Raw genomic sequence first — 24,736 nt, 5'->3', positions numbered from 1 at the left:
TTGGAGTCAAATGAAAATTGCAAAATTGAGATTGAAAGATTTTGGCGCCAAAGCTGGTAGGTGGAGTTAAGGGACAGATCAGCCACAATCTAATTGATTGTTGGAAAAGGCTCCTGGGACTAAATGTTTTACGTATGTTCCTATTGCAAAGATGATGAGGACTCGTCTACTGAGGTAGTTTGGGCTGAGGTTAGAAACAGGAAAGGAGAGATCACCCTGTTGGGAGTTTTCTATAGGTCTCCGAAAAGTTCCAGAGATGTAGAGGAAAGGATTGCAAAGATGATTCTGGATAGGAGCGAAAGTAACAGGGTAGTTGTTATGGGGGACTTTAACTTTACAAATATTGACTGGAAACGCTATAGTTCAAGTACTTTAGATGGGTCAGTTTTTGTTCAATGTGTGCAGGAGGGGTTTCCTGACACAGTATGTAGATAGGCCAACAAGAGGCGAGGCCACATTGGATTTGGTACTGGGTAATGAACCAGGCCAGGTGTTAGATTTGGAGGTAGGTGAGCACTTTGGTGATAGTGACCACAATTCAGTTACGTTTACTTTAGCGATGGAAAGGGATAGGTATATACCGCAGGGCAAGTGTTATAGCTGGGGGAAAGGAAATTATGATGCGATTAGGTGAGATTTAGGATGCATAGGATGGGGAAGAAATCTACAGGGGATGGGCACAATTGAAATGTGGAGCTTGTCCAAGGGACAGCTACTGCGTGTCCTTGATATGTTTGTATCCGTCAGGCAGGGACGAAGTGGTCGAGCGAGGGAACCGTGGTTTACTAAAGAAGTTGAATCTCTTGTGAAGAGGAAGAAGGAGACTTATGTAAAGATGAGACGTGAAGGCTCAGTTAGGGCACTTGAGAGTTACAAGTTAGCCAGGAAGGACCTGAAGAGAGAGCTAAGAAGAGCCAGGAGGGGACATGAGAAGTCTTTGGCAGGTAGGATCAAGGAAAACCCTAAAGCTTTCTCTCGGTATGTCAGGAATAAAAGAATGACTAGGGTAAGATTAGGGCCAGTCAAGGACAGTAGTGGGAAGTTGTGCGTGGAGTCCGAAGAGATTGGAGAGGTGCTAAATGAATATTTTTCGTCAGTATTCACGCAGGAAAAAGACAATGTTGTCGAGGAGAATACTGAGATACAGGCTATTAGACTAGACCGGATTGAGGTTCATAAGGAGGAGGTGTTAGCAATTCTGGAAAGTGTAAAAATAGATAAGTCCCCTGGGCCGGATGGGATTTATCTGAGGATTCTCTGGGAAGCTAGGGAGGAGATTGCAGAGCCTTTGGCTTTGATATTTATGTCGTCATTGTCTACAGGAATAGTGCCAGAAGACTGGAGGATAGCAAATGTTGTCCCCTTGTTCAAGAAGGGGAGCAGAGACAACCCTGGTAATTATAGACCAGTGAGCCTTACTTCTGTTGTGGGCAAAGTTTTGGAAAGGATTATAAGAGATAGGATTTATAATCATCTAGAGAGGAACAATTTGATTAGGGATAGTCAATACGGTTTTGTGAAGGGTAGGTCGTGCCTCACAAACCTTATTGAGTTCTTTGAGAAGGTGACCAAAGAGATGGATGAGGGTAAAGCAGTTGATGTGGTGTATATGGATTTCAGTAAAGCGTTTGATAAGGTTCCCCATGGTAGGCCATTGCAGAAAATACAGAGGCATGGGATTTTGTGGTTTGGATCAGAAATTGGCTAGCTGTAAGAAGACAGAGGGTGGTGGTTGATGGGAAATGTTCATCCTGGAGTTCAGTGACTAGTGGTGTACCGCAAGGATCTGCTTTGGGGCCACTGCTGTTTGTCATGTTTATAAATGATCTGGATGAGGGCGTAGAAGGATGGGTTAGTAAATTTGCGGATGACACTAAAGTCGGTGGAGTTGTGGACAGTGCAGAAGGATGTTGCAGGTTACAGAGGGACATGGATAAGCTGCAGTGCTGGGCTGAGAGGTGGCAAATGGAGTTTAATGCAGAAAAGTGTGAGGTGATTCAATTTTGAAGGAGTAACAAGAATACAGAGTACTGGGCTAATGGTAAGATACTTGGTAGCGTGGATGAGCAGAGAGATCTCGGTGTCCATGTGCATAGATCCCTGAAAGTTGGCACCCAGGTTGATAGGGTTGTTAAGAAGACGCACAGTGTATTAGCTTCTACTGGTAGAGGGATTGAGTTTCGGAGCCATGATGTCATGTTGCAGCTGTACAAAACTCTGGTGCGGCCGCACTTGGAGTATTGCGTACAGTTCTGGTCGCCGCATTATAGGATATGGAAGCATTGGAAAGAGTGCAGAGGAGATTTACCAGGATGTTGCCTGGTATGGTGGGAAGGTCTTATGAGGAAAGGCTGAGTGATTTGAGGCTGTTTTCGTTAGAGAGAAGAAGGTTAAGAGGTGACTTAATAGAGGCATACAAGATGATCAGAGGATTAGATAGGGTGGAGAGTGTGAACCTTTTTCCTTGGATGGTGATGGCTAGCACGAGGGGACATAGCTTTAAATTGAGGGGTGATAGATATAGGACAGATGTCAGAGGTAGGTTCTTCACTCAGAGAGTAATAAGGGCGTGGAATGCCCTGCCTGCGACAGTCGTGGACTCGTCAACATTAAGGGCATTTAAAGGGTCGTTGGATAAACATATGGATGATATTGGAATAGTATAGGTTCGATGGGCTTTAGATTCATTTCACAGGTTGGCGCAACATCGAGGGCCGAAGGGCCTGTACTGCGCTGTAATGTTCTATGTTCTTTGCCAAGACTCACAATTAAAATACCATGAAAATAAAGCCTTTGTAATGCTTTTCACTATGCTCTAACTCGTTTAAGTTGATCTTTCTCTACACCCTGGCTTTGACTGTAACACTACATTCTGCACCCTCTCCTTTCCTTCTCTATGTATGGTATGCTTTATCTGTATAGTGCGCAAGAAACAATACTTTTCACTGTATACTGATACATGTGACAACAATAAATCAAATCAAATTGCACCAGGTACAGCACACATCTCTTTCATTTAATCCACTTTTGTCAATATAGAGTAGTCAGAGATCCCTTGATGGTTAAGTGTGTATTTGCAGCACTCCCTGTGGTCCCGGCACAAACAGAGCTGTCATCCCAAAGATGCGCAGGTTAGGTTGATTGACCCTAGTGTCAAGGGATTAGCAGGGTAAATATGTGGGGTTATGGGAACAGGGCCTGGATGGGATTGTGGTCAGTGGGCCGAATGGCCTCCTTCTGCACTGTAGGGATTCTATGATTCTATGTGAACCTCGGAACATCAAAGACATTAGAGGTGCTTCCACTGGCATCAGCCACCCTGGGGAAAATAAGCCAAGGTTCCCATTCCTGCTCCTGATCGTCGTTCGGAGACCAATACAGGGAAAAATGCCGAGTGCATTCCCACTATTGGTGATACAACACTGGACAGGAAAATAACAGTGCAGACAAAATACGATCATCCACCAACAATAAATGTACCCACTTTTGCATGAACGACACTTGTCAAGTTTTATAAGGTTTCTGAAATAATGAATGACTTCCATGTTGAGGAATGGGAAATTTGATGGACCCCCCAACTGAATTATTCAGAGGAAACACTGAAAAAAGGAGCAGGGGTTGGCCATCTGGCCCTTCCATTCAACACGATCATGGCTGATCCTTTACCTCAACGTCAGACTCCCACACTCTCTCTTTGACAACCTTTAGAGTCTAAAACACTATCCATTTCCTTCTTAAATGTATTCAGTGATTTGGCCTCCACAGCCTTCTGTGGAAGCGAATTCCACACTTCACCATCTTCTGAGTGAAGATGCTTCTTGTCATCTCGGCACTAAATAGTCTATCCCATATCTCGAGAACTGTGACCACTTGTCACAGTCCCCACCAGCCAGAGGAAAACAACAACCCTGCATCCAGTCTGTCCAGTTAGATCCCCTCTCGTTTGACTAAATTCTAGTGAATACAGACCCAGTCAACCCGATCTCTCCCTCATACGACAAACCTACCATCCCAGGAATTTAAGTCAAGGGATAGATATTGTTAAAATAGTGGTGGGGTTTGATATGGTTGACATCGAGAACATACTTTCATTTGTGGCGGACACCAAAGCTGGAGGCTATCAATCTAAGATAGCTACAAATAAATCCAAGAGGAATTTCAGGAGAATATTCCTCACAGAGAGAGTAGATAGAACGTGGCACTGATAAACGCAACTGGCAGTTGATGCAAATAGTACAGGTGTATTTAAGGAGAGGCTGGATAAGTATGTGAGAGCAATGAATGAAAGGGTATGTTGATGCTAGAGGCATTATGCAAAGGATTACTAAATTGGTCCCTGGGGTGGGGTTGTTTTATGATGAATAAAGCTTGCCCACGTTCATAGAATCCTACAGTGCAGAAGGAGGCCATTCAGCCCATCGAGTCTGCACCGACCACAATCGCACCCAGGCCACATCCCCATAACCCTATGCATTTACCCTAGCTAATCCCCCTGACACTAGGGTTAACCCGCACATCTTTGGACTGTGGGAGGAAACTGGAGTACCCGGAGGAAACCCACGCAGACACGGAAAGAACGTGCAGACTCCGCACAGATAGTGACACAAGTCGGAAATCGAACCTGGGTCCCTGGCGCTGTGAGGCAGCAGTGCTAATCACTGTGCTACCAAAGCTGGGATTGACTGATTTACGGTCGCTCAGGGAATTAAGGGATATGGGGAGTGGGTGGGAAAATAGGATTAAAATCCATGATCAGCCGTGATTGCATTGAATGGCACAGAAAGCTCAACTCTGTTGCTATTCTTGCGTTTATGCTTTTGATACACTGGTTAGGTACACTTTGGCCATGCTAAATTCTCCCCAAGTGTAATCGAACAGGCGCCGGAGTGTGGCGACTGGAGGATTTTCACAGTACCTTCACTGCAGTGTTAATGTAAGCCTACTTGTGACACTAACAAATAAACTTTAAAACTTTAAGCTTTAGACTATAAAATTTAAACTCTAACTTTGATAGGGTTGACAGGATGAGAAGATGAGTGGTGGGAGAAGATCCATGTGGAGCTTAAAGACCAGCCGGGCTGTTCTACTGTTGTACAGTCTAAGTAATTCTATGCAATCCATACCCTGGCATGGGTTACATTCATTGGGACAGGAAGGGAAAGTGGGCCAAGAATATAAACAAGGTCTTGTGATTACTGCTCAGTGTAAATATACAGTGCCCGGCAGTAAATAGAGTGCTGAGATTCACTGCAGGAGCATGTGTCTCTGGATGTGAATGAGGGAGGGAAGGCAGGAGGGGTTAGTTGGCTCTAGTTCTATCTCATTCATCTTGCTTTGCACCAAGGTTGCCAAGTGCCTGGCTATATCATGACTGAAAGTTGTGAAGACATTTTTTTTGTGTTGGCACGTAAGACTTGATGCATTCATGTGTGGGATCATCACCGTATGCACTTACTAAAGGCATTTCTGGCACCGCTTCAGTAACTGGAGCTGGAAAACTATTTTTCAAGACTTGACTTCAGACCCGGGTTACTTTTCATACACAGCCGAGCAGCCTTTGGCCTGGTTCCCTCTCTCAGAATGCTGGCTCAGAGTTTGTTCCCTCAGGTTTTGACATTGGATGGAATTTTATGATTTTCCTTCCCCCACCCAACCCTCCCTCCACCCCCCCACCCCCTCCGCCCCCCCGGGTTGTTCTCACAGGTGGGAAAAGTGGCAGGCAGCTGCCTTGTCGGGTTTCCCTCCAAATTTCAAGCACAGGGAGAGAAGAATGGAAGGGGGATGGGGTCAGGCAGGGCGGGCTCTGAATAAACCCAGGACATGAGCAACCTTGACTCATACACCTGATCTGAAACAAATAAAAATGAACAAAAAGGATCCCCAGATGAAAATGGAAGCCAACTCCCCCACACGGACACTGGAAACCACACCCCCCCACACAAGGACATGGGGACACTCCCCCCTCCACACACACACATGGGAAGTCCCCCTCCCTCCACACAGACACGGGAACTCTCCGCAGGGAAGCCCACCACCACTTTGAACATCCCCAATGGAAGCCTTCCCCTGTGGACATGCCCCCTTCACACACCAATCCCCGCCCCCCACTCCCCCAAGGGAACTTCCTCACCTCAAACATCTCCAACAGAAGCCCCACAACATGGCCCCATGGCAGTGGCCCATGGCAGCATCCCCGGGCAGTCCCTGGGTATTCTGAGCCTGACCCTCTCCTCCACAGTGTGCTCCCAATGGGGACCATTCACCAGGTCCCCGTTGATCCAGACCTGCTGCAAAGCCACCGATGTGATGTCACAACAGTCGTGTGGGGAGGGGGTAGAATTCCTTCCATTGGGGGATTATTTACCAGGGGCATAGCCCGCTAATGATACTTAAATGTATGCATTGGTGGAAACTCCATTACGTCATTGACGGGGAGCAGGGACAATGTCAAAATGAAATCCATTGGTGTAAAATCTGTGTGGGGACACTCATTGGCTTCTCCGTCCCCGGGGTCTTAGTCGCCTGCCAAAAATGGGACGGAAACTCCCCCCTCCCCGCCACAATTGTTTCACTGTTATTTTGTGAGCAGATTTCTCCTCTATTTCACTCTTGCCATCTCTATACGGTGGTCTTTATTTCACCTTACCTAACCTTCAAAATTGCTCAGTTTTTAGATTGTCAGACACCTGCTGGAGTGAAGATTTTGCACAACTGAGGCACATTATCTGGATCTCAGCTACTATTTACAGCCTCAGTTAATGAATAGAAAATTTTTTTTGTGTGAGGACACATAAGAGCATACAACGCAGGCGAAACCATTTACTCCATTGTGCTTATCTATCCCCTGCTCTGAAGCTGTAGTTCTGCTAATGTTTCCTTATCCACTTCCCTTCAGCAAAGAATCTGTTTACTTTCAGGCAGTGCATTCCTGTGTGAAAAACCTTTTCTTTATCTCTCGTTTTGTGATCCCAGAATTCCACGTGGGCAACAAGAAGTCTACATCATTACAACCCCTGGATCACAACATTGTATAGACTCATAAAACCCTTACAGTGCAGAAGGAGGCCATTCGACCCATTGAGTATGCATCGGCTCTCCGACGGAACATCTTACTCAGGCCCTATCCCCGTAAGTCCACTTACTTATCCCATTTAAATCCCCTAACTTATACATCTTTGAACACTAAGGGGCAATTTAGCATGCCAATCCACTTAACCAGCACATCTTTGGACACTAAGCGGCAATTTACCATGGCCAATCCATCTAACCCGCATATCTTTGGAGTGTGGGAGGAAATAGGAGCACCCGGAGGAAACCCATGCAGGCATGGGGAGAACGTGTAAACTCCATGCAGGCAGTCACCCAAGCCCGGAATTGAACCCGGGTCTCTGGTGCTGTGAGGCAGCAGTGCTAACCACTGTGTCACCATGCTGCCATTCCTGCCCCACCTGAGATGCCATGGAAACGCAGATCAGGGATTGACCATGGCTCCTATTGTGCCTCAGCTGCACACTTGTGGAGCGGTTAAAAAACATTTGTACTTTTTTTTGATGTAACTGCTGAAGCGACTGAATGCAATTGTTTTCAAATTCCTTCCCCCATGTTAAGTATACTTTTCTGAGTTTTCTTTTATTTGTTCATGAGATGTAGATGTGGCTGGCTGGGCCAACATTTATTGCCCATCCCTGAGAACATTTAAGAGCCAATCGCATTGCTGTGGGTCTGGAGTCACATGTAGGCCAGACCAGGTAAAGACAGTAGATTTCCTTCCCCAAAGGACATTAGTGTTTTTACAACAATTGACAATGGTTTCATGGTCATCATTAGACTTTTAATCCAGATTTTTATTGAGTTCAAATTTCACCATCTGCCTTGGGTGAGATTCGAACCCAGGTCCCCTGAGCATTGCCCTGGGGCTGTGGATTACTATTCTAGTGACAATACCACTACACCACCACCTCCCCAATCAGACTCAGAGATTGAATACTTACTGGTTCTCCCTTCAGTCCCGCAACCTGTAAGAGATAGAAAGGAATGAATTAAACGTGAGGTAAACATACATTCACATTTCAATGGGATTACACAGAGGATAAACCAAAGATTAATCATTACTATTTGATTAGATTTTTGAAGAGTTTCAAGTGATAGATACAGGTATTGTGAATTCAGTTATAGAGGGCAACAGCTTTACGATTCTTTAGTTTTATAGAATGATGAAACATACACTGTACACTGATATCTGGTTTAAATTCCTGAGACACACTCCCATATTGTGAAACTTCATGCTGGGAGAGCTAATTTATTATATGTACCTTGGTTGGACTATAAACATTCATTTTACTACTCAATGTTTTTAAAAATCCAGGATAACCATTGTAAGGTCCACTTCTAGGCATTCAGGCTTTACATTTATGGCAGAATTGGATGTACCCTTAGAGGTTTCATCTTCCACCTTGGAACATACCTCCCCAACACTCCCGCTGTCCGTTATGACTCTCACCAACTTTTACAGATGCATCATAGAAAGCATTCTTTCTGGTTGTACCACAGCTTGGTATGGCTCCTGCTCTGCCCAAGACCACATGGAATTACAAAGAGTCATGAATGTAGCCCAATCCATCACGCAAACCAGCCTCCCATCTATTGACTCGGTCTACACTTCCTGCTACCTCGGGAAAAGCAGTCAGTATAATCAAGGACCCTACGCACCCCGGACATTCTCTCTTCCACCTTCTGGGGCGGCACGGTAGCACAGTGGTTAGCACTGCTGCTTCACAGCTCCAGGGTCCCGGGTTCGATTCCCGGCTTGGGTCACTGTCTGTGTGGAGTTTGCACATTCTCCTCGTGTCTGCGTGGGTTTCCTCCGGGTGCTCCGGTTTCCTCCCACAGTCCAAAGATGTGCGGGTTAGGTTGATTGGCCAGGTTAAAAATTGTCCCTTAGAGTCCTGGGATGCGTAGGTTAGAGGGATTAGCGGGTAAAATATGTGGGGTGAGGGCCTGGGTGGGATTGTGGTCGGTGCAGACTCGATGGGCCGAATGGCCTCCTTCTGCACTGTAGGGTTTCTATGTTCTATGTTCTATGTTCTTCCGTCAGGAAAAAGGTACAAAAGTCAGAGATCATGTAGCAACTGACTCAAGAACAGCTTCTTCCCTGCTGCCATCAGACTTTTGGATGGATCTACTTTATATTAAGTTGATCTTTCTCTACACCCTAGCTATGACTGTAACATTACATTCTGCATCATCTCCGTTCCTTCTCTAAGAATGGTATGCTTTGTCTGTGTAGCGGGCAAGAAACAATACTTTTCACTGTGCTAATACATGTGACAATAATAAATCAAATCAAGTACCCCACCACTGCTCCAGCCTTCCTGACTCCAACTGAACAAGGAGCAGAATCTTTGTAATGTGGCTGTCAGGGAAACAGGTTTTCATTCCATCAACAATATTTTTTACATCCATTGGTGCATTCGCCATAGCATTCTCCATACAGCCAATCAGGGCTCACTCACCAACCAATCAGCACCCCCTTCTCATACACTAACAAGTTGTTGTTTTCCCTGACATCAGTATTCTGTCCTGATGAGTGCAAGGCAAAAAGCTTCCGCAAAATGTCTTTCTTCAGCGATACTCAAGTTCTGCACTGTCAAATATCTTTACAATTAGTTGAGGAAAGTGGTGAAAGAAAATGCAAATGACAGAACTTTATATTAATGCTGCTAAGCGTTTTTTCCTGTGTTGTTTGCTGCAGTGTCCTGGACATTTTCTTCAATTCCTGGAGATTTATCGGGAGATGGCTATCTCCTCCTCTCTTCCCTATATGGTCTGCATGGTGGCACAGTGGTGAGAACTGCTGTGTCTTAGCACCAGGGACATGGGTTCAATTCCCGGCTTGGTCCATGTGGAGTCTGCATGTGCTCCCCGTACCTGCGTGGGTTTTCTCCAGATGTTCCCGTTTCCTCCCACTGTCCAAAAGACATGCTGGCTAGGTGCATTGGCTATGCTAAATTCTCCCTCAGTGTACCCGAACAGGCGCCAGAGTGTGGCGAATGGGGATTTTCAAAGTAACTTCATTGCAGTGTTAAGGTAAGTCTACTTGTGACACTAATAAACAAACTTAGTGTCTAACTGTAATGGAGCTGTTCCCAGTCTGTCGCCATAATCTCACTGGGATGTAATAATCGTACAAGCAGAGCTCCCACCACACGTCCTGGCAAAGTTACAGCAGTAGAGAAAATCTACTCTCTCAATCGAAGGTCCAATGTGACCAGCACCCCCAAGATTCAAAACAAGCAGAAGGTGAGTTCAATTAAGAAGTCAGTGTCATGTTATTCTAATGATTTAATACCTTGGACTAATCTAATGTACAAGTAACAAGGAACTAATCACTTATAAGGGATTTTGCAAACACATTGTGGGTTCATTTATTAATTCTAGACACACGAGAACAGTAATACATAGGGATAAGGCTTGAAGACATCAGAGCTGTGTACATGTGCTCTGCTCAAAGCAAAAGCAGAACTAAGACTGGATCACATGACACACCTCCCTTCTGGTGATGTTATGCTGATATCTCTTAAAGGCATATTACAACAGTTCTGTGAAGTCAAGGTCAGGCTTCAAAATCAAGGTCAACATTTTTGCATTGCCTGCTTTAAAATGTTAGAATATTTCCATCATTTCCAATTCTTCTGTGGCTTTTAAATGGTGAAAGGTATTGAATAGCACAGGAGTTAAAGAGTTCTGCAGCATTCAGATCCAAGAAAGGAATGAAGTGTAATTGGAGTTGAGATGGATGATTGTACTAAATGGTGGACCAGGCTTGAGGGGCAGAATGGTCTATTCAAGTGGTCTACCTGGTGCTGGAGTCTCTAGAATCCACAACCTTCTGACACTGAAGTCAATGTCTATATAACTGGCTGCATGGAACAGTCTAAAGTAGGCTTGGCTGGATGTGGCTGACGAGGCCAGTTAATGTGGGAGTTTTCAAAATGCCGCTAAATGCAGTGGAACATTCTGAAAGAAACTGCGCCACCAACCACTGGCCATTCCTCTCCCACCTTGGTTGTTGATATGCTCATGAGTGAGCCTACAGCAGCAAATGTGGGAGAGAAGGATTCAGTGATTGGTGGAGTAGCAATACTGGCAGCAGCAACTGAGTTGCAGAAAAAGAGTTATTGGGGGCAGAGAGGCTGCCACTCTGTGTTGAGCAGGCTGTGAGAGGGAGGTGGACTAAGTGTGTGAGCTAGTCTGAGAGTGAGTGTGATATGTGGGGGCAAGTGTGGGAAAGAGCTTTTTCTTTTAATTCATTTGTGGGACATGGGCATCACTGGTTGGCCAGCATTTATTGCTCAGGCATCAGCACTGCTGCCTCACAGCGCCAGGGACCCGGGTTTGATTCCCAGCTTGGGTCACTGAATGTGTGGAGTCTGCACGATCTCCCCGTGTCTGCGTGGGTTTCCTCCGGGTGCTCCAGTTTCCTCTCACAGTCCAAAAGACTGTGCTGGTTAGGTGCTGTGGCCATGGTAAATTCTCCCTCAGTGTACCCGAACAGGTGCCGGAGTGTGGCGACTAGGGGATTTACACAGTAATTTCATTGCAGTGTTAATGCAAGCCTACTTGTGACACAAATAAATAAACTTTTAACATTAAGAGAAAATGCTGGAAAATCTCAGCAGGTCTGGCAGCATCTGTAAGGAGAGAAAAGAGCTGATGTTTCGAGTCCAGATGACCCTTCGACAAAGCTACGATTCCCATGGTGGGCAGGCAGATTGGGAAAATTCACTCCATTGTGTCTCTCTCTCCCTCCCCCACCCCCCAAGCACACCTCCCACCTGTCTTCACCACAGTGGATTCCTTCTCCAAAGGCTCAAATTAGACAGATTACATGACTGGGTAGCAACTTGGCAGATGGAATATAATGTAGGTAAATGTGAAGTTATGCGCTTTCGTAGGAAGAATAAAGCAGCTGAGAAAGACTGCAGAAAGCTGCAGCACAGAGGGGTTTGGCGTCATAGAAATCATAGAAACCCTACAGTGCAGAAAGAGGCCATTCGGCCCATCGAGTCTGCACCGACCACAATCCCACCCAGTCCCTACCCCCACATATTTTACCCGCTAATCCCTCTAACCTACACATCCCAGGACTCTAAGGGGCAATTTTTTAACCTGGCCAATCAACCTAACCCGCACATCTTTGGACTGTGGGAGGAAACCGGAGCACCCGGAGGAAACCCACGCAGACACGAGGAGAATGTGCAAACTCCACACAGACAGTGACCCGAGCCAGGAATCGAACCCGGGACCCTGGAGCTGTGAAGCAGCAGTGCTAACCACTGTGCTACCGTGCCGCCCGTGCGTCCTCGTGCATAAATCATAAGAAGATAGCATGCAAGTTCAGCCGGTAAATAGGGAAGGCAAATGGAATGTTGGCCTTTATTTCAAAGGGAATGGAGCATAAAAATAGGGAAATCTTGCTAAAACTGTATCAGGCAGCGGTTAGACCGCACCTGGAATAATGCGACTAGTTTTGGTCCTCTTATCTAAGGAAAGATAGACTGGCATTAGAGGTAGTCCAAAGAATGTTTACCGCGTTAGAATCATCATAGAATCTACAGCAGTTGTTCCTGGGTATGGAGGGATTTTCTTATGAAAAAGGATTGAGTGGGTTGGGCTTCTACTCATTGGCGTTTAGAAGAATGAGATGCGACCTTATTGAGACACATGGCCAGGACTTTATAGCCTCGCAAGACCAGAAATTCCCGCCCAAGGTTCAATGGACATTTCCATTGCCCGCCCCTCCTTCGCTCCAATTCCGTGGCAGGCATGGCGGTAGAATTCGGGCGATAGGATTCTCAGGGCCTTGACAAAGTAAAAACTGGGGGGTTGGTTCCCCTTGGGGGAGAATCTAGAAGCAGAGGGCATAATCTCAGAGTAAGGGGTCACCCATTTAAGGCAGAGATGTGGAGGAATTTCTTCTTTCTGAGGGCAGTGAATCTGTGAAATTCCATACCTCAGAGGGCTACAGAGGCTGGGTTGTTATGTTCAAGGCCAAGATACTCAGATTTTTCATCAGTAAGGGAATCGAGGGTTATGGGGCTAAGGCAGGAAAGTGGAGTTGAGGATTATCCCATCAGATCAGTCATGATCTTATTGAATGGTGGAGCATCCTCGATGGGACAAATGATGTACTTTGGCTGCTGTGTCTTATGGTCAAATTGCCTCATTCCCTGATCATCATCAGCATGTTGCGGTACATTTGAGCCAAAATCATGGCATTGCGTGTCTGTCACATTCACAAATTAACTTAATGTTGCTGTAACCACAAGTGCATTTTCTAAGAGTGGTCGGCTCGTTAATCTTAAACTGGCTTGATGCTGGTGTCGTGACTGTACAAGTTCTTTTGGGTGGTTCACAGGTCAAATATCTGGCAGGTCAGGGGGCACATTAATTGTTGAGCCGTCAACTGAATTGAGATGTCCAGTTTGTGCTCTGCTGTCAGTGTGACTATCCGTCTGTCCTAGTTCAAATTAAACACTGCGTCTAGACTGTTCTCTCGCTGAGCCAAAGTATTTTGTGTTCCCAAAACATTTGACTTTAATATTTTATCTCTGAAGTTAGGAAGACATTCTTTTCCCCCAATCTAAGTTGCGATCACTGCATTTGCCCAACATTCCAGATGTTGAAATGTCTCAATCAGCTGTTCTGAATTTTCAACCTCCCCAATTCACCAACTTAATGCTCCAGTTGTGTGCACGCAGACTACTACCAGCTTCATCGCAATTCTTGCTCAGTGTCCATTGTGTTTGGACAGAGCAGAGTGCTACACAGCCGCAGTTTAACTAGAAAATAGGAGCAGGAGTAGGCCATTCGGCCCTTCGAGCCTGCTCTGCCATTCATTGGCTGATCATCCAATTCAGTAACATGTTCCCGCTTTGCCCCCATAATTCCAATGAAATTGTGCCCCAGAAGCTACATCTAACTCCTTCTTGAAAATGTACAGGGGGCGATTCTCCCAAAAAAACTTTAAGTGTCAAATTTGTGTAAAAATGGGAGTACATCATAGAATCCCTACAGTGCAGAAGGAGGTCATTCGGCCCATCGAGTCTGCACAGGCCAAAATCCCATCTAGGCCCTATCCTCATAACCCCATATATTTACCCTGTTAATTCCCTGACACGAGGGTCAATTTATCATGGCCAATCAACCTAAACCGCACATCTTTGGACTGTGGGAGAAAACCAGAGTACCTGGAGGAAACCCACGCAGACACGGGGAGAATGTGCAAACTCCACACAGACAGTGACCCAAGCCCAGAATTGAACCTGGGTCCCTGGCGCTGTGAGGCAGCAGTGCTAATCACTGTGTCATCGTGCTGCCCTGAATCGTGCTAGTTTTCTCAGCCTGAGTTTCAAAATTATCTCCTACACTCTGTGCACTGCAGAGGGCACTAGCCTGAATCTTGTTATAAATCTGTGGTGGTGGCCTTTTCCCCACTGGAGAGGCCAGCAGTATCGCGCTGAGTGGGCCACTGCGCATGCGCTGATCTGTCAGCACCGATCTTGGTGCAATAGCCCACGCTGCCGGCCTCCTGATCGCTGGCCAGCCCCGCATTGCCAGCCATGCAATCCCCCCCCATGGCGCGTTTGCTAACCCCCCGGATATGTTCAGGCCAGACTTGTGTCCCCCCCCGCCCCTAGTCCACCTCGACCTGCCCCCTGCCCTACCTCCCCCCGCAACACCGATATCCCAATACCCCCCTACCGGCAACCCCATCCCTGGCCTCACCCTCGACTCCCCCAACCCCCTCCGCAGCCCCGACACCCCCCCAACAAGCTGACCCCCGCCCCCCCAACATCCTGATGCCCAACATCCCTATGCTCACTGGCCTTCCTCCCTCTGTAACTCAATGCCAATTTCTGGCGCGGAGCTGACACCGCTGGAAATCCGGCTGCCGGAGACTCGCGGACGCCATTGGTGCTAGTGGGGAGGCCGTGAAACGGATGGGAGAATCGCCCCCACAATGCTTTGGCCTCAACTATTCCCTGTGGTAGAGAATTCCACAGGCTCACCACTCTCTGAGTGAAGAAATTTCTCCTCATCTCAGCCCGGATCTTTAGATGGTGCTAGGCAAATGTTGAAGGACTGTTATGTTCGAGCAGTCCAGCTGTTACTACACAGGCCTGAGACTGGGTTGGGGTTAACCAGTCTGAAAACAGTTGGTTTCTATCTAGGTGGATTGCGGATCAGTGAAATCTACTGAATGGTTCATAGAATCTACAGGAGACAGGTTCTTTGGCCCAAACTGGTCCATGCTGACCAAAAAGCCCATCTAAGCTAACCCCATTTGCCTTCTAAACCTTTCCTATCCATGTATCTGTCCAAATGCCTTTTAAATGTTGTCAATGTCCCTGCCTCAACCACTTCCCCTGGCAGCTTATGCCTCCCGAGGCATGGTACATTGGGGAAACTATGCAGACGCTGCGACAACGGATGAATGAACACCGCTCGACAATCACCAGGCAAGACTGTTCTCTTCCTGTTGGGGAGCACTTCAGCGGTCACGGGCATTCGGCCTCTGATATTCGGGTAAGCGTTCTCCAAGGCGGCCTTCGCGACACACGACAGCGCAGAGTCGCTGAGCAGAAACTGATAGCCAAGTTCCGCACACACGCGGACGGCCTCAACCGGGATATTGGGTTCATGTCACACTATTTGTAACGCCCACAGTTGCGTGGACCTGCAGAGTTTCACTGGCTGTCTTGTCTGGAGACAATACACATCTTTTTAGCCTGTCTTGATGCTCTCTCCACTCCCATTGTTTTGTTTCTTAAAGACTTGATTAGTTGTAAGTATTCGCATTCCAACCATTATTCATGTAAATTGAGTCTGTGTCTTTATAAACTCTGTTTGTGAACAGAATTCCCACTCACCTGAAGAAGGGGCTTAGAGCTTCGAAAGCTTGTGTGGCTTTTGCTACCAAATAAACCTGTTGGACTTTAACCTGGTGTTGTTAAACTTCTTACTGAGCTTATTCCACACAGGTATCACCCTCTGTAAAAAAGTTGCTCCTCAGGTTCCCATTAATTCTTTCCCCTCTTAACTTAAACCTATGTCCTCAAGTTCTCGATTCCCCAATCCTGGGAAAAAGACTGAGTGCATTCACCCTATCCATGCCTCTCATGATCTTATACACCTCTATAAGATCACCCCTCAGTCTCCTACGCTCCAATGAAAAAAGTTCTAGCCTGTTCAATCTCTCCCTATAACTCAGTCCCTTGAGTCCTGGCTCTATAATGAAAGCAGTGTAAAATGATCAACATTGAACTCCATAAACAATTCATTGGCAGTCATGTTGCCCTGAAGTCCTTTAGTCCCATTAGCATTCCGCTAGGTGAACTAACAATTCCGATACTTTAGTTCAATTGCAGCCAGACTGGCCTCTGAGTGATCCCAAAGGAATACAAGCAAAGAGACTTTAATGAACATCCCATAAAACAACAGATTCTACCGCAAGCAGATAGACAAATTAATGATTAAAGTACAAATTAAAGTCCACATGATTTACAGAGCTGCCAGGAAACAAAATGAAATGGAAGGATCCATGTCATAGTGAAAGTTTGTTCACTCCAGTTCTGGTGACGGTCACAGCATCATTTGGCCGGGTTTCTGCCGAATCGTAAGGACTTACTTAGAAGCTTAGAAGCCCTACAGCACAGAAAGAGGCCATTCGGCCCATCGAGTCTGCACGGATCACAATCCCACCCAGGCCCTACCCCCAAATCCCTCCATATTTACCCACTAATCCCTCTAACCTACGCATCCCAGGACACTAAGGGCAATTTTGGCATGGCCAATCAACCTAACCCGCACATCTTTGGACTGTGGGAGGAAACCGGAGCACCCGGAGGAAACCCACGCAGACACGAGGAGAATGTCCAAGCTCCACACAGACAGTGACCCAAGGGCGGGAATCGAACCCAGGTCCCTGGAGCTGTGAAGCAGCAGTGCTAACCACTGTGCTACCGTGCCGGACTGTGGAACCATTTAAAATTGTCGGGTGGGAGTCAATGCCAGACTCCCGTCTCCTCCATTCCCAGTGCTCCCAATTTCTGGTAGTGCAGATAAGGAGGCAGGAATCAGGACTTCACCCTGCACACCCATCCTGGCCAGATCCTTTCCAAGGTAGTCATCTCCTAGCCCTCCCACAAATTTTCATGGAGTCGGGTCAGTCTCTCCACATGGCCTCACCCCTCACGGAGTCACGGACCATAGTCTGGATTTGAAAAGATAAGTCTTACCCATATCCCCGCTCTCATGCCCCCTTCATGACATTGCATGGCCCACCCACCCCATAGCATTGATATGCGGTATGCCAAGTCATGCCCCTCCCCCAATCTTTGCCAAAGCCCCTCATGTCCTCCATGCCAACTCATGGCACTCCCATGCTCAATCATCCAGCTATCTAATTCTAATTCGCTTCCTGTACCACAGTTGCTTTACAGAACTAATAAACCCCATAGTAACAATGGCATGTGTAGAACTGCTTGAAAAGAACATGATGTGGAGATGCCGGCGTTGGACTGGGGTAAACACAGTAAGAAGTTTAACAACACCAGGTTAAAGTCCAACAGGTTTATTTGGTAGCAAAAGCCACACAAGCTTTCGGAGCTCTAAGCCCCTTCTTCAGGTGAGTGGGAATTCTGTTCACAAACAGAGCATATAAAGACACAGACTCAATTTACATGAATAATGTATACATTATTCATGTAAATTGAGTCTGTGTCTTTATATGCTCTGTTTGTGAACAGAATTCCCACTCACCTGAAGAAGGAGCTTAGAGCTCCGAAAGCTTGTGTGGCTTTTGCTACCAAATAAACCTGTTGGACTTTAACCTGGTGTTGTTAAACTTCTTACTGTGAAAAGAACATCCCATTCATAATTATCTTTAAAACGTTGTTGCTATAATCCTATAAACGTGTCAATCAACCAGACTGTTTAAATATCAATAACATAATCCATAAATACCTGACATCTCTCTATCCTGTGCAATTGAGCCATTGACAAAAAAAGAGATTCCCGGCTTGGGTCACTGTCTGTGTGGAATTTGCACATTCTCCCTGTGTCTGTGTGGGTTTCTTCCGGGTGCTCCAGTTTCCTCCCACAGCCCAAAGATACGCAGGTTAGGTGGATTGGCCATGATAAATTGACCTTAGTGTCAGGGGGATTAGCAGGGTAAATATGTGGGGTTACAGGAATAGGGCCTGGGTGGGATTGTGGTCGGTGCAGACTCAATGGGCTGAATGGCCTCCTTCTGCACTGTAGGGATTCTATGATTCTATTCTATGATTCTTTGTGGAATTACTCTGGAGCTTGGGAAGCCTATAGTTCCCCATTGCTTTCTCCATGGCAACACCTTGGCCAAACTGATTCGACTTGCCAACCAATCAGCACTCTTTTCTCTTGTAACATAAATTTGAAATTCTTGTGTTTGTCCTGATGGGTGCAAGCTGAAAAGATTCAGTAACATGTCTCTCCTTTCATCAATGTTCAAGTTCTGTACTACCAAGAGATTTTGTGAAGTGTATTCACTGTTGGAATGAAGGAAACATGGCAGCTGCAGCAAAATCTTACACACAACAATATGATGATGACAAGTTAATCATAGAATCCCTGCAGTGCAGGAAGAGGCCATTTGGCCCATCGAGCCTGCACCGACAACAGTACACCCAGGATCTATCCCCGTAACCTCACATATTTACTTCACTAATCCCCCTAAACTAAAGGGACAATTTAGCATGGCCAATCACTTTAACCTGCGCATCTTTGGACTGTGGGAGGAAACCAGAGCACCCGGAGGAAACCCATGCAGACACAGGAAGAACGTGAAGAGACTCCACACAGACAGTGACCCAAGACCGGAATTGAACTCGGGTCCCTGGCGCTGTGAGACAGCAATGCCAACCACTGTGCCATCCGTTAATGGTGCAGATCATCCAGCCAGCATTGGGGAGAGTGCACCTGTCAAGATTACAATTCAATCTGCCCACTTACCATTTCACACTGGAGCCTTTGCACCCTCCGGTGGCGACTCCAGCCAGGATGTAGCAATGAACAGAGTTGGGAGGCCAAATAATTGTTGTTCTTGGGAAGCCACATTTGTCTTTTTTGTCATGAATGGGAGACTTCAGTTGACTGATCTATACTGCTTCAAATGGAGCTCTCACTGCAGCCCCCCCATCCCCCCCACTGCACTGTATCGCCACCCCTCGCTAGCAATGCTCAATCCTCTCTCTCACCCTCAGAGTGATCAATCCTCTCACTCCCTGACAATGCTCATCCCGCAATCGTGCTCACACTCTCACCCCCAATAACATTCAACCACCCCCCTGGCCCCCCCCCTCCCTCGCCCCCCCCCCCCTACCCCTCTCCCACCAGACAATATTCAACCTCTCTGCCTCACTCTCTGATAGCACACACCCTCCCTCGCTCCTCTGAAAATATTCAATTTCCCTCTCTCACACCGTGAGAGTCTCCACCCTCCCTCACTCCCACACTCCCTCACAAGCTGACGATTACAATGTTGACTATTCCACAATCACCCAGACAGGAGCCAGGCATTCTGGGATGTGAGGTGAGTACTGCCCCAGAGTGTGAGTGCACCAGGATGCTGTCTGGGATGGAACATTTAAGTTATGAAGAGAGGTTGGGTAGGCTTGGTTTATTTTTGTTGGAGCAGGGAAGACTGAAGGGTGACCAGAGGTGTACAAAATTATGAGGGCCACGGACAGAGTGTACCTGGTGGAAACAACCGCACAACCTCAAACAGACCATTGTCCGCAGCAAACTACCCAGCCTTCGGAGAACAGTGACCATGACACCACACAACCCTGCCACAGCAACCTCTGCAAGACGTGCCGGATCATCGACACGGATGCCATCATCTCACCTGAGAACACCATCCACCAGGTACACGGTACATACTCTTGCAACTCGGCCAACGTTGTCTACCTGATACACTGCAGGAAAGGATGTCCCGAGGCATGGTACATTGGGGAGACCATGCAGACGCTATGACAACGGATGAATGAACACCACTCAACAATCACCAGGCAGGAGTATTCTCTTCCTGTCGGAGAACACTTCAGCAGTCACGGGCATTCAGCCTCTGATCTTCGGGTATGCGTTCTCCAAGACGGCCTTCACGACACACGACAACGCAGAATCGCTGAGCAGAAACTGATAGCCAAGTTCCGCACACAAGGACAGCCTCAATCGGGATCTTGGATTCATGTCACACTATCTGTAACCCACACGACTTGCCTGGGCTTGCAAAATCTCACTAACTGTCCTGGCTGCAGACAATACACACCTCTTTAACCTGTGCTTAACCCTCTCTCCACTCACATTGTTTGGTACCTTTAAGACAGCTGACTTTAAGACTTGATTTCCTGTTATGACTCGCATTCCAACCATTATCTTGTAAATTGAGTTTGTGTCCTTATATGCCCTGTTTGTGAACACAACTCACTCACCTGAAGAAGGGGCAAGACTCCGAAAGCTTGTGCTACCAAATAAACCTGTTGGACTTTAACCTGGTGTTGTGAGACTTCTTCCTGTCTATATCAACAGGGATGAAGTGGAAATGGTCGAGAGCTTCAAGTTTCTAGGTGTCCAGATCACCAACAACCTCTCCTGGTCCTTCCATGCCGACACTATAGTTAAGAAAGCCCACCAACACCTCTATTTTCTCAGGAGGCTAACGAAATGTGGCATGTCGGTTACGACTCTTTCCAATTTTTACTGATGCACCATAGAAAGCATCCTTTCTGGTTGTATCACAGCTTGGTATGGCTCCTGCTCTGACCAAGACAGCAAGAAACTACAAAGGGTTGTGAACGAAGCCCAATCAATCACACAAACCAGCCTCCCATCCATTGACTCCGTCTACACTTCCCGCTGCCTCGGAAAAGCAGCCAGCATAATTAAGGACCCCACGCACCCCGGACATTCTCTCTTCCATCGGGAAAATGATATAAAAGTCTAAGATTACATGCCAACTGACGCAAGAACAGCTTCTTCCCTGCTGCCATCAGACTTTCGAATGGACTTACCATATATTAAGCTGATCTTTCTCGACATCTTAGCATTCTACACCCTCTCCTTTCCTTCTCCCCTATGTACTCTACAAATGGTATGTTTTGTCAGTATAGCGCACAAGAAACAATAGTTTTCACTATATCGCAATACATGTGGCAATAATAAATAAATCTGTTATGAAATGTTCAAGTCAATCTATGTAACAACCAGTGTACAACTAACAGCCCAAGTCTTCATGGCTCTAGCCATCTGATCCCACTGTCATAAGGAATACCTCAGTAATTCAGGCAAGATTAAAACAGCTGAATGTTTCACCGTCCCAGGTCAGCAAGGATGCACGTCGACATTTCTCAGAGTCCCAAGGTGCATCAGCAACTTAAATTGAGTCATGCATCGCTCCCCACAATGGAGGATTTGGGCCAATTTGCTTCTGTGATGCTAAATGAGGGATAAACATTGATCAGGGACGCTGGTCATAACTCTCTTTCAAGATAGCACCATGGGATCTTGTATCCCCATCCGAGAGGATAGATAGAGCATTGGTTTCATGGCTCATTTGAAAGAAGCTACCTCCAACAATGCAGCACTCCCTCCATACCGCACTGGAGTGTCAGCTTTGATCTATGTGCTCAGAAGTCCTGGAGTGCAGTTGGAACCCAGAACCATGTCTCAGAGGAGTGAGTGGTACCAAACCGAGCCACTTCAAGGGAATGCAATCATTATCAGTGCTGGAGCTCTGAGTTTGTTAAATCACAAACTTAATTAATTATTAATTACAATAGAATATTTCTGTAAAATTAAATCTGGACAGATCAGGGGATGGAACAAACACAACATTTGTGTCAGACGCAGCCTTGCCTCCTGAGAATGCATCTAAAAGTTTAGGTAGGAATCCATTAATGGATCCAAAACCATGGAAGGTGCACAGCCCAAATGCTGACATACTGTCTGGGGAGTGGCGTGAGGGCAGAGAGATACAGGGGGGAGAGATGTGGGGTGTGAGCAGTTACAGAGGGAGAGAGAGAGGAGTGAGGAGATAAAGAGGAGAATAAAAATAGTGAGGGGGGGGAAAATGAGGGATGGGAAAAAAGGGAGGGAGAGGTAAAAGAACAGGAGGAAGAGTGTGAGCATTGGTGCGGGGGGGGGGGGGGCGGAGTGTAAAGGGGGAAAGAGGTGGTGATCGGGAGATAGATAAAAGAAAAGGTGAGATAATGAGGAAAAGAGGGAGAGAGGAAGATAGGAGTCGGCTTAGTGTTATGAATGTGACTTGGTAAAATTATCTCCTGTTCCTGTCAAATGATCTAAAGGTCTCACACATATATCTTTCTGAGCACTGTATGTGTTTACCTACTCCACCGGAAATATACCTGGAAGTGTTCCCATGTAAAGCTATCATTTATCCGTCTACAGTTACTTTGGAAGCAATTACTAGGATTTGGCAGCATTTGCCCCTCCCCTGAGCTTGCTGAAGCTGGACTGTGCAGGCTGTTATCCCAAATATCTGTTGAGTCAGTGATGAAGAGGCACAACTTCTGGCAACTGACCAAACACTCAGCTCCAGTACAAACACTTGAGAGTCAACTGAGTGACTATTTCACAAGACCTCACTGGGGCAGGGGCACATGACCCAACAGATGATGAACTTTTTCCTGAGAGACAGAAGACATATGGCATTGAGCAACAGGAATGATGGCCTCCAGTGTACACTGGTGGTCTCTCACCTGCTGTTACTCTGATAGAAATTATGCAGGTCTTGATGTTGAAGCCAAGGAGTTTTATGTCTATGCTATGTGTTCTTGTTGCATTTTAGATCCCAGATGTCGTTAATAATCACACTTTCAAGTTTGTAAAGATCAGAAGCTCTTTAAGTTTAATTTTGCCAGGCTGTTTTGTTCAAAAGAAAAACTTGATTGAACTGGTTATAGGCACATCACTTCAGTCTCCAGAGCAACTCTGAAACGTGGCCCCGGAATACTTACACAGAACACATTAGTTCCTAGATAATTCCTAGCTATTTACAGGTAATACAACAATATATAAACAGCCCACGTGCATCTGTCTCTGAATCAATTCCTGAGCCATCCCTACTGCTATCGTTGAGGGGAGTACTGCTGCCCTCAATAATATAAGCTGTGCTCCCTACAAAACTTTTATCTTTAAATCAAGAACGTGTTGTAAAGTATCAGTAAGAAGTGAGATGAGCAGCATGGTGGCACAGTGGTTAGCACTGCTGCCTCACAGCGCCAGGGACCTGGGTTTGATTCCAGCCTCAGGTGACTGTCTGTGTGGAGTTTGCACATTCTCCCTGTGTCTGCATGTGTTTCCTCCAGGTGCTCTGGTTTCCTCCCACACTCCAAAGATGTGTAAGTTAGATGAATTGGAATTACCCCTTAGTGTCCAAAGATGTGTAGGTTAGGAGGATCAGTGGGATAACTGTGTGGGGTTATGGGGGGTAGGGCCTGGATGAGATGCTTTGTTGGAGAGTCAGTGCAGACACAACGGGCCGAATGGCCTCCTTCTGCACTGTGGGGATTCTAACTTTTCTCTATTTATTTATCCTTCCTTCTTGTTGATGAAGGGTAACCAGTGGATGTGGTTTATTTGGACTTTCATAAGCCTTTGGACAAAGTCTCATATAAGCATTTATAATTAAAGTGTATAGGATTGGAGGTATTATATTGAGATGGATAGAAATCTGGTTGACAGACAGGAAACAAAGAGTAGGTATAAGCGGGTCTTTTTCCAAATGACTGGCAGTGACCAGTTTGGTAGCTCAGGGATAAGTGCTGGGGCCCCAACTATTCACAATGTATATTAATGATTTAGATAAGGGAACTAAATGTAATATCTCCAAATTTGTAGATGACACAAAGCTGGGTGGGAGGGTAAGCTGTGAGGAGGATGCAGAGATTCTTCAATGTAATTTGGACAAGATGAGAGAGTGGGCAAATGAATGGCGGATGTAGTATTGGTAGCAAAATTGGGGAGGCAGATTACTATCAGAATGGCCATAAATTAGGGGAGGGGAATGTGCAAAGAGACCTGGATGTCCTCATACACTCACTGAAGGTAGGCATGCATGTGCAACAGGCAGTAAAAAAGGCAAATGGTATATCGGCCTTCATAGTGAGAGGATTCGAGTACAGGAGCAGGGAAGTTTTAATGCAATTATACAGGGCATTGGTGAGACCACACCTGGAATATTGTGTGCAGTTTTGGTCTCCTTATCTGAGGAAGGATGTTCTTGTTCTAGAGGGAGTGCTGCGAAGGTTCACCAGGCTGATTCCTGGAATAGCAGGTCTATCATATGAGGAGAGGCGAAGTTGGTTAGGTTTGGATTCATTGAAGTTTAGAAGAGTGAGAGGAGATCTCACAGAAGCCTAATAAATTCTAACAGGGCTAGACAGGATAGATGCAGGAAGGATGTTCTTGATGGTGGGTGAGTCCACAACCAGGGGTCACAGTCTGAGGATACAGGGTAGGCCACTTAGGACAGAAATGAGGAGAAATTTCTTCACCCAGAGAGTGGTCAGTTGGTGGAATTCACTACAACAGAAAGCAATTGAGGCCAAAATATTGTATGTTTTTAAGAAGCAGTTAAACATAGTACTTGAGGCAAAGGAGATCAAAGGTTTTG

The 24,736-nt window shown here is 46.3% G+C and overlaps 1 protein-coding gene across 1 annotated transcript in view; it reads right to left on the bottom strand.

The window, feature by feature from the left end:
• The window catches only part of LOC144494162 (uncharacterized), a 397,513-nt gene that overhangs the window by 267,354 nt on the left and 105,423 nt on the right, over positions 1-24,736 (bottom strand). Inside the window, exon 9 of the mRNA XM_078213764.1 lies at positions 7,992-8,015. Within this exon, the coding sequence (XP_078069890.1) occupies positions 7,992-8,015 (24 nt within the window). The remainder of the gene's footprint in view (positions 1-7,991; positions 8,016-24,736) is intronic.

This window comes from Mustelus asterias, chromosome 5, assembly GCF_964213995.1.
Source record: "Mustelus asterias chromosome 5, sMusAst1.hap1.1, whole genome shotgun sequence".
In the NCBI taxonomy this organism is placed as follows: Eukaryota; Metazoa; Chordata; class Chondrichthyes; order Carcharhiniformes; family Triakidae; genus Mustelus; species Mustelus asterias.
Note: the sequence above shows the minus strand (reverse complement) of the source record. Positions and strands in the feature narration are given on the sequence as shown.